The sequence below is a fragment of the Hibiscus syriacus genome, unplaced genomic scaffold (genome assembly GCF_006381635.1).
Source record: "Hibiscus syriacus cultivar Baekdansim isolate YM2019G1 unplaced genomic scaffold, ASM638163v2 tig00110988_pilon, whole genome shotgun sequence".
In the NCBI taxonomy this organism is placed as follows: domain Eukaryota; kingdom Viridiplantae; phylum Streptophyta; class Magnoliopsida; order Malvales; family Malvaceae; genus Hibiscus; species Hibiscus syriacus.
Window position 1 is genome coordinate 728,448 of NW_024062942.1, and position 18,043 is coordinate 746,490.

General features: G+C 36.3%; 1 protein-coding gene across 1 annotated transcript; it reads left to right on the forward strand.

Annotated features, from left to right (window-relative positions):
• The first annotated feature begins 7,616 nt into the window (after positions 1-7,616).
• Positions 7,617-10,292, forward strand: LOC120148957 (uncharacterized membrane protein At1g16860-like). The gene is made up of 2 exons (XM_039161914.1): positions 7,617-7,953; positions 9,562-10,292. Exon 2 carries the CDS (start codon positions 9,686-9,688, stop codon positions 10,097-10,099), a length of 414 nt encoding a protein of 137 aa, XP_039017845.1. The 5' UTR covers positions 7,617-7,953; positions 9,562-9,685; the 3' UTR covers positions 10,100-10,292.
• The last annotated feature ends 7,751 nt before the right edge of the window (positions 10,293-18,043 follow it).

Genomic DNA, 18,043 nt, shown 5'->3' on the forward strand with positions numbered 1-18,043 from the left:
GAACCTACACGTCGACGACCTGAAGAAATTGTTTAATAAGAAAGCTGGTTTCACTCGGATGGATGACGTCGATGTTGTCCGAGTATGCCTTCTACTACTTTGTATGCCGGCTTTTTAGGCAGAGAGGCCAGACAACCTATTCCTCGGGAGCTAATAATATTGGTAGAGGACCTGAATGCATGGAATCTGTTTCCGTGGGGTTCGTATATATGGAAAGCTACCTGGACTAAGTTGTCTACTGCCTTTGATGACCGCAAAAGTTTGCGTGGCGATGGTCGAAATACACTTTGTCAGGCTTTGTTTGGGCCTTTAAGGTAAGAATTTCTATATATGTTTCTAAAATTATAATTAATTATTTAACAATTACTAATTTTGTTATTATTTGTTTGTAGATTTGGATATTCGAGCTTTCCCCAGCATGCGTACATATGCAATAAAAACGTCAAATGATATTCCCAGGGCTATTTCCTGGAAGAGGAAAAATCTGTTGGATTGGGAAGACTTAATACCATATGCGACAATAAATAATGTAAGTTAACACAAATACTTTCATATAATATATAAACAAGTTTTAATAGTAGACGTTTAACTTTGTTTGAGTTTTTATATTGTTAGGAGGCCAACATTCCATTACAAAGACTGACACCCACGGAGGAAGAGCTTGCCATGATTGGTGGCAAGCTAGTCAGAGTTTTTTTGATGGCACGGATGATGAGCAGCATCCACTTCCTCCAATTCGAGAGCCATCACCTCACCCAGAGCCATCACCCGATCGACCCGACTATACACTCTAGAACGAGAGCCATCACCTATCCATCACATCGAGCCTCTTCTCCACCATCACCTCATGATAGGCGACGGTAAAGAGGCCACGACATTTATCTCCTTGTTCTCCACCTCCACGGGATGAGTTACGTGATGAGGTCAATGCCTTGCGTGAGGAGATCGGTACTCTACGCGATAACGATGGTGCATGGCGTGTGGAGGTGTCAACTTTACGTGGTGAGGTTGCCGCTCTACTGAGATGATAGTATCGTGCAGAATGAGGTTCATACTCTACGCACGAGGTAAGTTTAAGATTTTCCATATTTAACTTAATGATAAATTTACTCGTAATTTCACTTAGATTAGCCATTTCACTTAGATTGCTTAGTACATTTATTCGGTTGCTGCCAATTCTGCTAAACTGTGTATTCTTTAACACTGTGAAATAGTATTTGTCTTTGTTTTGTCTTTTGGTGAAAGTAAATTTGTTCGGTTGCTGCCAATTCTGCTAAACTGTGTATTCTTTAACACTGTGAAATAGTATTTGTCTTTGTTTTGTCTTTTGGTTTGAAAGTAAATTTGTTCGGTTGCTGCCAATTCTGCTAAACTAATACCCTGAAGTCAGTATTTGTCTTTGTTTGTCTATTGGTTGAAGTAATGCAATCCATTCAAGTTTCAATTTGCAAAGAAAATAGTTTACTTTCGCAACACGAAACTTAAAATCGCAACGAGAGAATCGCAACGCGAAATGAAAATTGCAACGACAGAATCGCAACGCGAAACCAAAATCGCAACGACAAAATCGCAACGCGAAACCAAAATCGCATTGCAATTTTCATTTCGCGTTGCGATTCTCTCGTTGCGATTTTCATTTCGCATTGCGATTCTGTCGTTGCGATTTTCATTTCGCGTTGCGATTTTGGTTTCGCGTTGCGATTTTGGTTTCTCGTTGCGATTCTCATTTCGCGTTGCGATTTTAAGTTCGTGTTGCGAAAGTAAACTATTTCTCTTCTGCAAATTGAAACTTGAATGGATTGCATTACTTCAACCAATAGACAAAACAAAGACAAATACTAACTTCAGGGTATTAGTTTGAAACATATTTTTCTTTGTTATCTGATGCATTTTGTGAACTATGATAGAATAATGACTTGGGTGAATACAATGCAAGTTTGAAACATATTGTCTTTGTTTTCACTGTTTAAATATCATGTCTATTTATTTACTGATTTTTGTATTTAATTATTTAGCGGCCCGATAGAGTGGATGCTTTACGTCGGGTTATGCTTGCACGACGGAGTTCACGCATCAGACAGCGTGCACGTGCTATTAAGTCCGTACACCCCAATAGTGCGAAGACACCGCAAGAAGAAGCCGACTCGCCTGTCATCCATCAAGAGTCCACTCCTATCGTTGAAGAGGCCCCCCTATCTTCCTCGAGAGTCCCCTCCCACCGTTCAAGAGGCCACTGTCATCATTGAAGAGGTCCCTCCCACCATTAAAGAGCCCGATTCACATGGCGTCATATGTAGGCTTCTTGAGAAACCCTCTGACTGCCGGACATGATGGATTCAAGTTGGCTCTCGTATGAGTTACCGGCCAGTACCATACCGTATCTGAAGTGGAGAGGAAACAACTACCGGACACAATTCTGGATAACACCCTTTGGGCTAAGACCGCAGTTGATTTTTATCTACATGACGGAGCCAGGGGTGTTCACTGACATATGCAAGCACCGATGATATTTATTGTTGCTTGATCGGTCTTGGTGGGCTGGCTATTTCGATGGGGGGGTAAGTCTTATATTTTTCTTATATTTCAATTTGATTAATTTTTTTTTAAATTTATGTAAGTCCCTAATATATGTCTTTTTTTGTAAAACAGCATATCGATGCTGGGTGACACGTCTTCTAATAATAAGAAAACTTAAGAAAATAAAATACGATATACATTATGCCGACGTCTTTTAACGCCGTTCACTTGAAGAATGCACGAGATGAATCATTTGATTTGGGCAATGGACAAGCTAAACTTTCCTGCATGGTGGGAGGTCGATAGTTAGTATTTATTTTAGATTGATTTAAAGTTTATGAAATAAGTGCGCAGATGAATGAATTATTACTTATGATTGCATGTGTTTATCCCTGTTTTGGAACGTAAACATTGGATTCTCGTCGAGCTTCAGCTCCCATCCTTTAAGACAATAGTGTATGACAGCATGATAAATTACATATCATTGGCTGATTTAAGATATTATTAGGGATGGAGCTCTCATTTGGCTAAATTCTTGGATGCCTCTCGTTGCTTGGCGTTGGGCGTTTGACGACGGGAAGCACCAAGTATCTACCTCCCACCGATAGAGATAGAGCTGCATAGGCTTTGGTTTCGGCTTATATGGCTAAATCGATATATACGAGACGCTGCCTGCATCCGCGTTATAAAAATGTCCATAAACAATTGGTAATTTATAGACTTTTGGTTTGAAAATGTTTGGTTAATACCTAGAATTCAATAATTGTTGTTTGTAGGTTTTAGATGTGTAGAAAGTGTTGTTTGAGCAAATGTTGGTTCTGCAGGTTAATCTCAGAATGAACTGCGAGAAAATGATGTATGGCTGCAAAAGTTGATTCAATAGTTTAATTGATTGTTTTTTGATTGTTTAATTGATTTGTAAAATTGATTCAATAGTAGATGATTGGAATAGAATTATGCTTATTTTTTGATTGTTTAATTGATTTGTAAAGATATTTGTAAAAGTTGATTTGTGTAATTGATGCGAACATAATTCTTATTTGTGCTTGTTAATTGATTGAAATGTAATGGTTGATTTTGTTGATTTCAATCTGCATTATGTTGAAGGCAAAATGACTATCGCAATGCGAATGATCGCATGCGATTTTCATTCCATGCGATTCGCTCGTGCGATTTTCATTCGCATTGCGATTTTCATTTCCGTATTGCGATTCTCTCGTTCGATTTTCATTCGCATGCGATTTTCATTCGATTGCATTTCGTTGCGATTTTCATTTCGCATTGCGATTCTCTCGTTCGATTTTCATTTCGCATTGCGATTTTCATTTCCGCATTGCGATTCTCTCGTTGCGATTTTCATTTCGCATTGCGATTTTCATTTCCGCATTGCGATTTTCATGTTGGGATTTTCATTTCGCATTGCGATTCTCTCGTGTTGTAATTTCCGTGTGCGATAGTCAAATGCATGCCTAATAAGTGATAACAACTGAATAACAAGAGTTGGTTAAGTCAAAATGGTTGGCCTGAGTCATAATTCAACTGAAAATGTTAAAAGTTCACACATAAATCCACATAATACAACGTTTGCATTTAAAATCACCTAAGTTAATAGTCCCAAAAGGTGAAGCCAATGTGATTGGGATTTTAAAGATGATTGCCTTTTGCTTGACACCATATGAGCTTTGGATTTTGATGAGGATCCATATTTGGTAGAGGAAAAGATGATTTTGATGGCACTGGGATCCATGTCAACCTTGTATGACCACTTTCCTTGCACCGACTACATGTCGATCTCTTCTCTTCACCCTTAGACGGTATACGATCGTGACTTTTGGTCGGCCAGGTAGCCTTCTGTCCATGGCTGGTGGCAAAACTGTTTGTAAGTCATCTGGTATGTCCCACTCAGAAGGATGTGAATAGGGTAGACAATCTCGGCATAAGTCTGTCGATAAACTTCTGTAGTGTAGCAATCCATAGCGTATGCGCTTGAATCATCTTGGTTTAAATGAAGAGCAACTTTTATAACATGGCCACACGGATAACCAGATGTTTGCCATTTCATACAACTACACGTCTTTGCATTTAGATCGACTAGCCCATTTAAGTTATTATCCAGTACTTGAAACAAAGTGTTTGAACATGGTTCAACTCTCCATGACGTTGACTTCACAACACGTTTCGTTATCTTTTTTTCAGTCCATGGTGTAACACGATGTTCCAATGTTCCTGTAAATTTAAATAACAATACTAGTAAAATATATAAATATGATAAGTTACGAATTCAAAGAATAATACCTGCATGGTTCTTTTCTTGTAGTACCACTATTGAATAGAGGCTCGAAAAACTCCATTAACATAGTAATGGGTAATTTCCGGGAATGACGACTTAGAGCGTTGATTGATTCTGCACTATTAGACGTCATGAAACCATATCTTGCTCCAAGTTGATGTACTCTTGACCATCTTTCAAACCTGACATCTTCTAGTGTTTGAGCACACTGAGCAAAACACGTCTTAAACAATTTATATGCTTATTGAATCCACTTCCCGATAAGCTTTTACAGCCTTCCAGTATGTCCATTTGTGTTTTTTTATACCAGCAGACCTTGATTTTAGATTTCTATACAAATGAACACCACAAAGTCCATGAAAAGCATCTGGAAACACCTTCTAACAGCGTTGTCAATTGAGTTTGCCCTATCGGATATGATTGTCAGATTGCTAATAGGACCTATGCAATCCCTAAGATACCCCATAAACCATGTCCATGAATCAGAGGTTTCAGATTTGCCAACCCCGTAAGCTATTGGCAATATCCCATTGTTAGCATCCATGCTACTGCTAATAAGTTTACTCCAAGGTATCGACCTTTCAAATGTGCTCCGTCAACTATAATAACTGGGCGCATGCAAGTAATAAACGAACAAATCTACAAAATAATACACAAGAAATACAATCATTTAAATGTGAAATGCATGTAACTAACAAAAATGAGTCAACAAAATTATATTGATTTACTACCGTAGCACCAATGGCGATAAACAGCAACTCAAAGTGTCCATCTCTATCTGTTTTGATATGAGTTACCGACCAGGATTTTTCAGCTTTAAATTGTGACAATAAGCCGGCAGTTGGGCAAACGATGCTTCTGGCGACCCCCTCAACAATTCCAAGGCATAACATTTGGCTCTCCAAGCTTGAGAATATGATATACTAATCTTGAACCGAGCATTCATGTCAGTCATAATTTCATGTCCCCGATATACCCTGCCATTCAAAAATTAACTCAGCCAGAAACCACCCAACACCTTTTTGTTTGCCTGTCTATGGTGAGGAAAAACTTGGGTTCTTGAACATGTATGTTTATCAATAAAAGTCCTAACTTGAAACATTCGCAATCTTTTATTCTCTTTGCAATCATACGCCACGTACAGTTTTTGTCAATCATACACCTTGTTTCGAAACGATCTTTGCTTGATTTGTTAACTTTTAGTTGATAGCCATCTTCCACACATTTCGTATACAAAGCTATCTTCAAGTCTTCCTTTGTATCAAAACAATCATCTTTCTTGATACGAATAACTTTTGTGTACAATCAACTGCTTTCTTTACCAACTCTTCTTCCGGTATCTGAAGTAATTCTGGCATATTCCAGTTATACGCCCGTGGCATTTTCTTTTCTTCGGGGACTTTTTCTTCTTCTTTTTCTTCTTCAGGATTATATGAATTACAGAATGGATGTTCAACATGTTCATTCACAGTCGTAACTTCCTCCTCATTATCATCAACAATACATTCTTCGGCAACGGCTGTTTCATCATCAAAATTCGGGTATTGACCAATATCAAAATCATTACACGCATGGTCTGTTTCTTCTTCTGAAACATCATCAAAATCCGTGTATTGACAAATATCAAAGTCCGGATATTGACCAAGACCAAATTTCGAATACTGACTAGTACTCACAATTTTTTCTGTTGGCTCATCATCGTCTAACTGGTCAATACGAAAACCGGAATTTGGTGCTGAAAGTTGATTGGGATTTGGATTAGAGAAAGGTTGTGGGTTTTGAGAAAAACTTAGTTGATTACTACCCGCTACTGACCCAACAATACTACTTCTAGGTTCAACAACATACAATGTAACATCATCTTGTGAAACACTAATGTAAGCAATGAATCGTTCAACATCTTCATTGTCGTTAACAAATAAACTTTACCATTTCTCTGATAAGATAGCCTAAATCCACTTAGGGGCTCTAAATTCAATTTATTTGAAACACGTAGCATTAGAGTTTCATAAGTTAACTTTTGTAAAGACAATTTTAGTTGAAGATTCATGGGTAAAGGCATATATTGTAAAACACCATGAACATTATCCCATGACCCTCCAAAACACAAATCTATCCAAACATGATCAACATTAGATGATTTCATGGTTGTAAATTAATTTACTAAACAGACGAGCTGCGAAACTAAAACCTGTTGTCGGATTGGGAAGGATGTCGTTGGATATAGGAACGGATGTCGCCGGAGAGAGTGATAGATGGAGATGGAATGAGTTGCGATTTAGGGATTTAGTTTATGATTTGCTACTGTTGCGTAGTTATATACCCAAAATTTCAGTGTTGTGATTTACAGATTCTCGTTACGATTTACGGATTATCGTTGCGATTTACAGATTCTCGTTGCGATTTACGGATTATCGTTGCGATTTACGGATACGCGTTGCGATATACGGATACGCATTGCGGTTTACGGATACGCGTTGCGATTTATGTGTTCGCGTTGCGATTTATGTGTTCGCGTTGCGATTTTCATATTCGCGTTGCGATTCTGAAAAATCGCAATGCGAATTTGTACTATCGCATTGCGATTTTCAAGAATCGCGTTGCGATTTTGGAAACTGATTTGCGATTCTGGGGATCGCGTTGCGATTTTTATTTCGCGTTGCGATTTTGTTGGTCATTTTGGCAAATCCAAAAAAAATTGGTTAAAATCGTATATTATAAGGTATTTTTGGTCACTGAGGCGATTTTCTCTTTAATGAATAGAGGAGGGGTATAAATAGGGATGGGTTTGGGCGGATGAGACTAATTAATTGGGGGGGGGGGGAGTGTGAAGGGTTGAAAAATAAATAAAAGTCATCATCCTTTCTGTTGCGTGTTATAATTGCATGAATTTAGCTTTTCTGTAAAATGATGCTCGATAAAATTTTCTAAAACGGTGTAACTAAAATCTGTCAGGGTATTTTTTTTGGTTAAAAACGCCCAAAAAGAGAGGACAAGAAGAAGAAAAAAAAACCCAGAAAACAGCTCAAACTTAGAGGTAGAATGAGGGGATTGTCTTGTTTTTGTTTTGTTTTTTTATGTTTGATTATTCTTTTCCTCGTATAATGTCTCCAAATCTCCTGATTTCTTCCATTCTTCACTTCCAGGTATGTCTCTCTGCCTTCATATTCCTTTCACTTTTTCAAAAACTTGTTCATTTTCCTCAGATCTATCCCATGTTATTGATTTTTCTTCAAAATGGTGATCTGGGTTTGCTTTATTTTGTCACGTAGACATTGATTTTACTTCTTCTTAAGGGTGTTGTTAAGCAAAAAATGGCCATTTTCGTACTTTCCTTGTATCCTTTCTGTATGGGTCTGTTGATGTTGAGTAAAAGTGTAGGCTAAGGGGAAAATTATGTAATTAAGTATTTTAACACACATCGAGCTTCACTCTTTCAGTTTGAAAATTTCTTCTTGTTTACATTAGATTTAAAAAAAAATTATTTTAGGAAAAGAAAATAGGATGGGAATTCACTTTCCTTTTTTCCCCCTGTGATGTGAGCTGTTATTTTGCTTCCTTGGCTTTCTTTTTTATGGTATATTCTTAATTGGAAAGTATGACAATCTACAGTCTATTTTGATTGCTAGCCATAAAAGGAGCCTGAAAATATTGAATCGACATATTTGATCTTTGGGAACTTTTGTTACTACAGCCTTGGATCTCAATCTGTTCATTGATTTTGTTTCGAATTGTGATCTAGGTATGCTTAGTGTTTTTTATTTGGGTTTATCTTTTTAATGACGATGTTAATGATCTCTTGTAGAATCTGAGTTATTTGACTTATAGTTTGATTTCGTAGTTCCTTCATCTTTTTTAACCATTCAGGAAGAAAATAAATAGTCTTTTTAGTCGTTAAAATCTTAGTGAACTACACCAGGGATTCTGGTTCTTTTTCATGGTTTCAGATCTTCATGGTTCTCTTCACTTCCGTTCTACATGTTTTGCAGATAAACTCCGCATAATAAGATGGGATGTGTAGTTTGAGGATCTAGAATGCTTAGATAGGTTTTTGTGAAATATGTGAACAAAGACCAAAGTTGTCTCGGCTCAATCATAATGAAGATCTTAAACTTGGTTTTAGGACGTCATAGAACCTTTTAGAATATTAAACACCAGAAGATATGGTTCTTATACTTTAATTTTTTTTGGGGAGTCATTTCATGAAACAGAGGGTTATTTATAGTTGTTGAAACACTGGGATTGTGTTATATGACTCTTCATTTCAACAACTACTAACTTATCTTCGAACCTGTTTTCCAGTGCATTAATTTGATCTAGTTGGTCTATTCAATTTTACCTTTAAATTTCCATTATCTTTGTCATTGTTTTTCATGTCACTGAATTTTTTCATTGAGATTCATGATTTCTGCATTGCTGCCATCAGTTGTTATGATGTATCACATTCGAAAGATCTGACTAAAATTGGACTCGACTATTGAACCAACTTATGCTTTAGCTCAAATGGAAATTTTGCGATGGTATTAATTATTAGATTTCTCGTGCTGCTTCTTTGTGGGGAAATTTTATTGTAACAATCTTTCTTCGTATAGAAGAGTAATGTGCCTTTTCCTGCTGCTATATGAATGTTTCTGTGAGTACCTGATCAGTTAGGTCCATATCCTCTTATGCATGGTTCTTTCAATGCCAGCATACATCTCTGAAATCATTAGAATGGAACTATTCTTCTAATAGCTAAGGTGCTGTTTTTTCAGGGGGGCTTTAACAGACTTATCGGCATACTACTAGAAATCTTTCTTGTTGATTATCTTCTGCCTTGTACATAGGAAGCTAGATGGGTTCCAGATTCCCATCACATAAGCTCAGCAATGGGCTTTAATGTCAGGCAAGCCAGAGCAGCCTAAAGAAAGTACTCCAACCGTGAGCTCAGTGGCCATGCCCTATACTGGTGGAGATATTAAGAAGTCAGGAGAACTGGGGAAAATGTTTGATATCCCTACAGATGGTTCTAAGTCCAGGAAATCTGGACCTATAAATAACGCTCCTTCAAGGACTGGATCTTTTGGAGGTGCTGCTTCACAACCAATCATTTCGAATGCAGCACCTCGGGCTGGCTATACCACATCAGGTCCTATTGCTACTGGAGGCTTTTCTGGTTCAGCTTCATTGAAGAAGTCAAACTCTGGACCACTAAATAGACATGGGGATTACGTCAAAATTCTGGTCCTCTTCCTCCTGTTATCCCTACAACTGGTCTTATTACATCTGGGCCCATCTCTTCAGGGCCACTAAATTCCTCTGGTGCTCCTTGGAAAGTGTCTGGTTCTTTGGATTCTATGGGATCAATGAAAGTGAAAGGTTCTGCTGTTCATAATCAGGCTGTGAATATTCTTGGCCAGAGATGATTTTTCTTTCAAGAAAAACTTCCCGAAACTAATTATATGCACTGATACTGCTCTTTGTAATGGGTTTCATTGCTGGTGGTTTTATTCTTGGAGCAGTTCACAATGCCATTCCCTCATTGTTGTTGTGGCCCTTTTGGTACTGTTGGTGCATTATTTGCTTGGAACTCTTGTTGGGGGAGAAAAGCTATTATGGGTTTTATCGCTCGTTATCCAGATGCAGAGCTTAGGAATGCAAAAAATGGACAATTCGTGAAAATCTCTGGGGTAAGTAATATAATTTAATGTTCAGATATGATAATCTCATAATTGCTACTAGAAAATAACAATCTATAATCACATGATCCTATACTGTTTGAACTGTGATATTTTATTAAAAGATATTATTGGAGTGGAAGTCAAGCATCCAATTCAAGGTCTTACTGATTAACACGGGCCTAAATGTCCATTGTCGTAATCGGTTTTCGTCCGGGCACGAATTTTTTACTTGGCGGGAAAAATGATGTGAATAAATGGTTTTTTTTAAAAATAATTTGGGAGTCGCCATCGGCCTTTTGGATTAGGTAGGTCGAATATCTAAAAATCATCATTTAAAAGTGTTTTTAAGAAAACATCGATTAAAAGATAAACTGATAAAACGATTTTTAACCAAAAATTCATTCTTTTTAATAATAAAAAGGGATTCGTAGTCGGTTACGTTTAGGGAAGGATTAGCATCCCTACAATGCCCAAAATTGGTATTTTTTAATTATAAATTGTCTCTATTATTAGAAATTAAAAATTCAAAGATATATTTAATTTATAATTTTTTTATTTCAAATTTATAATTTTATGAAAATATATTAATATAAATAAGATATTTATTTATTTAGAAATATCAGAAAAGAGCTTCTAGGTGTTTTAAGACAGCTCTTTTCTTAGATATTAAAAAATAAATAATTAATTAAAAATAATTAATATATAATTTATAAAATAGGATATTTATTTATTTAAAAATATCAGAAAATAGACATCCAGTTATTTTAAGACTGCCCTTTCTTAATATTGAAAAATAAATAAATATTAAAACAAGATTAAAATAAGTTAAAAATAATTAAATAAGATTTTAATAAATAAAATAAATAGTATAAATATATATATTTATGGCTAAATTATAATAATAATAATAATAATAATTAAAAGTAAACATATAAAATTAACATATAACTAAACAATGAACAAAATTAAAATTATATATTTAAAATAAATAAAAATTGAAATTAATAACTAAATTGTAACTTAATAGAATTAAATACCTAATTCATAATTAATTATTTAAAATTTGAGTGACTAAATATGCTATTTTTCTTATTTATTAATTTAGTGACAAAACTAAAATTATATAAAATTCATATATCAAATTAAAATAAATTGAAATATGCTGTTAGGGGTTTAAAATATTAATTATTAAAAATAAAGGACTAAATATGTTATTTATCCTAAATATATTATTTAATATGAAGGACTAAAATAAATAAAATTAAAATTAAAGAACCGAATTAAAAGGATTATAAATTGATTTAGTGACTAAAATGTAAGGATTACAAATTAGGATGGCTGCGGAAAGGGTTTAACTTTTAATTAATTACAGACATACCCCTCCCCAAAACGGCGTCGTTCGGGGAGGGGTATTTAAGTCCCTCAACGGGCCAGCTCTCATTTCTCTCTTTTCTTTTCTCTCTCTAAACTGAGAGAGTTTAAACTCTCTCTCGCTTCTCTCTAGTTTCCCTCACCGGAGGGAAGCCGGTCACCGGGCGGCAGCCTTGCACCACCGCCAACCTCACCGTCGGCCACCGTCACTGGTGGCCGGAGAATACCAAAATTTCCCAAACTCTAAATCCGAGTACCCTAAACTCAATTTCACCCTTCTTTTATCCTAAAAAGTTATGGATTTTCCTAGATCTAAGGAAAATACCTTCGGTATTTTTGGTTCTCAGGCGCCGTTTGGGTTCTCCGATAAGGTAAACTCTTCCTTCTCTCTTCTCGGTTTGATTGCTGGTTGTTGTGAGTTGGTCTCTGTTTTTTTTTTCTATTTTTGCTCTCCGTTTTTCTCCGATTCTTCCTCTCTGTCCTTTTTTTTCAGGTTTGGTGTGGCTTTTTATAGCCACCACAGTGTTCGGATCGGACCAGTCAAAAGGGGGAAGCTTCGGTGAGTCACTATAGCTATGGTGGTGACTCACCATAGGGCTTCAATGTGTGTGGCTTCGTGGTGCTTCTGGAGGCTTCTTCGAGGCGTGGCATCATGGCAACGGCGGGCTTAGACATCTGGAAGTGGAGGCGTCGACAGTGTAGATGTGGGGCAGCTGGGAGCTAGGGTTTGGAAACCCTAGCTGAAACCCTAAATTGGTTTAGGATTTTCTTTTGGGTCTAGGCCGGTTCTGGTTGGGCCTTTGATTTGGGCTTGTAGTAATATTTATTAATAATAAAATAATAATAATAATAATATAAATAATATACATAATATTCAAATGAAAAAAAATGAGTATCTTTAGCTGCTCCTCTTTGCTTATTCTTGTGTTAACAAGAATAGAGCAAAGACGAAAAGATAATAAGTTTTTTTTTCATTTGACTTCACTTGATTATGATGGGAATGTTGAAATAATTCTTCACCAAGGGTTCTGATCTTCAAAAGGTAAGTACCCCTTCGTTTGAAACCTCATATCTCTTTACTTTTCAGGACCAACCAAATGAAAGGTCACTTCCAAAAGGGATATCCTTAGAAGAAGATCATTCCCAAAAGGTACATGTTGGTAATTTGTATTCCAAAGAAAGGCCTAAAGGAGATCTTGTGAAAGGGAACCTATTGGAAGAACACATTCATTCAAAGGATGCTTTCTTTTAGCAAAGGTACGTGAAGCTATGCAAGGAATGAATGATAATCACTTCAAAGGTTTCGATTTGAGGACAAATCTCCTTAAAAATGTGTCTCCACATCTAATCCAATCTCAAATACGACAACTTGGACCATATCATGTCGAGATGTTTAACAACAACCTGTCGTTCAACCTTAGTTGGTGCCATTAGTTTCTTGTTGTTAAAATTTCAGCTCTCCTTCTGTGGAAAGAAATCTTCATCATATCTCATCTTATAATCTTGAAGTTGAAAAAGACAAACTTCATCTTGGATCAATAAATGGAAACCATATGATCGCAATATTGATTCAACATCAGAATAGCAGGTTCGTAAAACACTTGACAGCGCATTCATCATTTCCTGTGGCTTCTGTTCAGATGTTCGTAAAACATTTGACAACACATTCTTCATCTCATGTGGTTTCAGCTCAGATGTAAAACACTTGACAACAATTCATCCTTTTCTGTGGGATGTAAAACACTTGACAACACATTCATCCTTTTCTGTGGCTTCTGCTCAGATGTTCGTAAAGCATTTGACAATAAATTCATCATTTTCTGTGGCTTCTGCTCAGATTTCTCAATTATTGAAGCTCTTTACCTATTGTTCAAAGTTTTTGAATGACGTCACAAGACCACTTGAGAACAAAACTTAATAGGAATTCAAGTGTAATGTTGGTATGACCAAAAAGTTGGTCAAATTCACAAAATGTGCTGGTGTCGAATTGAATAGGAGATACCAACAAATCTTGATATCATCTCTGGAAAAGGCAAATGTGATACTGATCATGCTTTCTTTCATAATGAGCATTGTAGAAAGTAGAAACACTTCAACTATAGGATCAATGTACAGAAAGATATCCGTGGAATTCTTGCAGCTGGGGATGAAACACACATGATAAAACCAAAATAGATGAAAACTCAGTTCATCTTGGCTAGCAATGATGATCCCAATAACAACGGGAATAACATTAATGTAAGTGAGTCGAGTCTCCCTTTCCAATGTCATCAAGTAAACAAAACTGATGTGAAAAACAGCTTCGTAACCTCAACAGTATGGTTGAAACTAACTGACAGGAATCTCAAAGAAATATTTTCAATTATCACCAACACGGATAATGCAAAATTCAAAGCTGAGATCTTGAGGAACTGAATCCTAGATCAAATGGTCTGCTTGGGGACCATCTTTATTCATGCAACCATGATGTAGCTTAACAAAGAACACGTTGTCATGTGATACATGGTTAAGAAGATTGGGTACTTGAAACCATACTTGCTGAGTAGATATTTGTTCAACAACATGATCATAATGTAACTACCTGATGAACGAAGCAATTATGTATAGTCAGCTCGACTGTCACTGTTTCACCATTTTCATTCTTCATATCTTTCTATCTCATTGGAATTTTTACTCAAAGTAATGATCTTTAACACATAATGATGTGGGCCTTCAGCATGCCCCAACATTTGCTGATATGAATATTCAAAATGTTATTCCAATTTCTGATTAAAATGGGTTTTCAGCATGCTCCAACATTTGTTGACGTGAATATTCAAAACGCGTCAATATTCCTGATTATGATTGAAATGGGTTTTCAGCATACCCCAACATTTGCTTCTTGTTGATATGAGCTTTCAAAATGCCCAAATATTCATACTGACGTGGGCCCTCAGAATGCCCCACGTGAATCATTTCTGTCTGAAATGGGATTTTGATATGCCCCAACATTTGCTAATACAAACGTTCAAAATATATCAATATTCCTGATTCTGATTGAAAGGGGCTTTCAGCATGCCCCATATGGATCTTTCTGAAGTAACCTTCAAAATGCCCTAACATTGCAATTCTGGTTTACTTTCAATGTCTGTTTGACTTGAATCTCATGATCCCTACGAGGTTCAATTTTGACAATGCACTGTTATGGGTACTTGTGGCTTTATTCGTACCCCAAATCTGTTTATCTTGAATACTCTCATTCTGGTGTCACTAAACAGCAGTGTTGTCAAGTAACTGGAGGAATTCTTCTTCATGTTGTCACACACTTAAGAAGTGCTTAATCATTCTAACTGAAATGTCTAAGATATGTGCCTCTTTTGAATGAGGTGTCCATTTTTTAGATATGTAGGGATCTAGTCAGACAGAGTAGTATAAATTGCTTGGTAATTCATTCCAGGCTGACATAGTGAACCTTGTTTTCAGTGAAGGTCATTTCTGGAATATACTTTTCTATGGGAGAGAAGCCAATTTATGTGAACAGTAATCTGATGCAATGACAAGACTAAATATACAGTGGTACAGGCTTTTAAAAAATCTGCACCCATGCAACATGTTGATTCTGATAACAACTCATCTGATTATGAAGCGATATTTCAGGATGATTTCACAAATATTGATAGTTCTTCTGATATTGAGGAAATCCTGAATTCTGATTCTAATGAGGAGAGTAAACTGTTATACTTGACAAAAATGGGATTCTCAGAGGCTGAGGCTTCAATAGCCATGGAGAGATGTGGTCCAGATTCATCAATTACAGAGTTGACAGATTTTATATGTGCTGATCAAATGGCTAAGGCTGCTGACATACTTCTTCCAGTAGAAGGTAGGAATTCATTATACAATAACCCCAATTACAAGCAAATGCGAAACTTGGGCTATGTTTTTTGAGAAGGAAGAAGCAGAGGAAGCTTGAAAAGAAGCTTCTTAATGAAGACGATCATGCAGTTCATCTTTCAATTTCAATGATTGGTTCTGGGGTTCCTACTGAACCAGATCAGATAACTCAAATAACACTTCCAGAAGATGCTATTGGGCCTTCTTATTTCTACTATGAGAAGATTCATCTTTCAAATCCAATGATTGGTTTTGGAGTTCATACCAAATCAGATCAGATAACTCAAAGAACACTTCCAGAAGATGCTATTGGGTCTTCTTATTTCTACTACGAGAACATGGCACTTGCTCCAGTTAATGTTTGGAATGAAATGTCACAGTACTGATGTTGTAAAACCAAAACTTGTAGATTCAAAGTATTTTCATACTGCTACACTGAAAATGGGCTATGTTCATAATCTGCCAATTGAGAAAAGATTTCCTCTTATTCTGCTTCCTTCATGTGCCATACATGATGCTTTTCCATTGACAAAGAAATGATGGCCTTCCTAGGATCCAATAACAAAGTTGAACTGTTTATAAACATGTACAGGAAGTGCCAAATTGACAGAAAGGATCTGTAAGGCTCTTGAAGCTTATGACAATGAGCCACCTTCGAGTGTCCAAAAGTATGTTCTTGATGAGTGCTGAAAATGGAATCTGGTATGGGTTGGAAGGAATAAAGTTACTCCACTTGAACCTGATGAGGTGGAAATGCTTCTAGGTTTCCCTAAAAACCATACATGAGGATCTGTATAGAGACATGTTCCATGGTGGTATCATTGTCCTGTCTCTTTTCTCTGGGATCAATGATGCAGAAGTTGCCTTTTACTGTCTTGGCATACTTTTGAAAACAGATGTGCAAGAACTGAATGATGATCAGTTGGAGCAATTGATGAGTAGTTTTGTCGAATTCGACCTTGTTATCATTGGCATCCAGCGTAACAACCTTACTGGAAGAAATAAACATCATTAGGATGAGCTAGACGATTTTTGTTGGTGCATTTCCTTGCAATGATTGCTACAGTGACTGTCTCTTTTGCTGTTTCAATATATCCCACTCTTTTCGAATCATGGAACAGTTTAGTTAACAGTAAAACTGGTTATCTTCAATTTTTGGAATCCTGTAAAAAAGGTCTATAAGGATATATTCTGTTCCAATGTCTTGTTCTGTTCCAAAAGTCCTCAAATTCAAATTCAGCAATCTTCTGAAGGACATAATGGATATCATCTTGACAAAGAAAATGATCGACATAGAAGAAGTAGAATTGATGTATCAAGACTTGAGCCAATACCAGAGTGCAGGTAGTGACTTGTTCATGGCTTTATGATGTAATCTTCTAGAGAACATGAATTGATGGTTGGAGAAAATAATCTGTCTGGTGATGCTTATCGCCCTCAGCATGAGATAAACGATAATCTTTCTTGATGAGCTGCTAATAATGTCATAGGAGAGTGTCATAAGTTCAATTCTCCAGACTTTCTGGCTTCTTGGACCACTTGCCTTCTAAAATGTGAAGTGCTTCATTATTCTGGCCTCGTTCATTCTTTTTCTACAACAGAGGTAGAATAAGCAACAATTGCTTCAAGGACCTTCCTTATTTGAGACTGTCCTGTTTGAAAATGTTTTTTCTCCTTTCTTTATTGAAGAATGAAAGAATTTTGCAAAGTATTACCTCTTTCAGATTCACAATATAATCGAATCATAAACAATGAGTTTAATGAATATCAAATAAATCAACTACACTTTTAAATCATTCAAAAATCATAGTCCTATGGCAAGTGTCAAAATTATTGACTGATTTGAGGTGTAGGTTGATTTTGGTAAAGTAGATTCTTTCAAGTTGGTTCAGTATGTCGCTTCGGGCTTCCACTAACTTGAAGAAATGGTTGTTATGCTTATCTTGTAGAGATGCTTCTCGTTTCCAGAATCTCAAGAACGTTTTTGAGATGTGTGATGCTTCATTAAGAGCTTAAGATCGTCTCTTATGTCGTTGTTGCATCATTCAATATTCGAGCCGCCTTTTCAGGTTTTCAACACGAATCCTCCTTTGGTTTCAAGATGTTATTTAAAAATTTACATCTTGAACCCCCCTTTTATCATTTTTTATATCATGCATTAAAGATTTTAAAAACCAATTTTTGCTAATAAAAATCAATCTTGAGAGGCGGAATGAATTCTGAAGATATTCTCTTTAGATGACTTCTTGCTTTGCTTGGCTTGGATCTGCCTTGTTGGGAATTTTTCCATCATCTGGATCCTTCTAAAATGCCAAATTTTGGATTCATTTCC

Bases quoted from the DNA above. Each gene is read 5' to 3' on its own strand.
- LOC120148957 (XM_039161914.1), top strand. From the start codon at position 9,686: ATGTCAGGCAAGCCAGAGCAGCCTAAAGAAAGTACTCCAACCGTGAGC.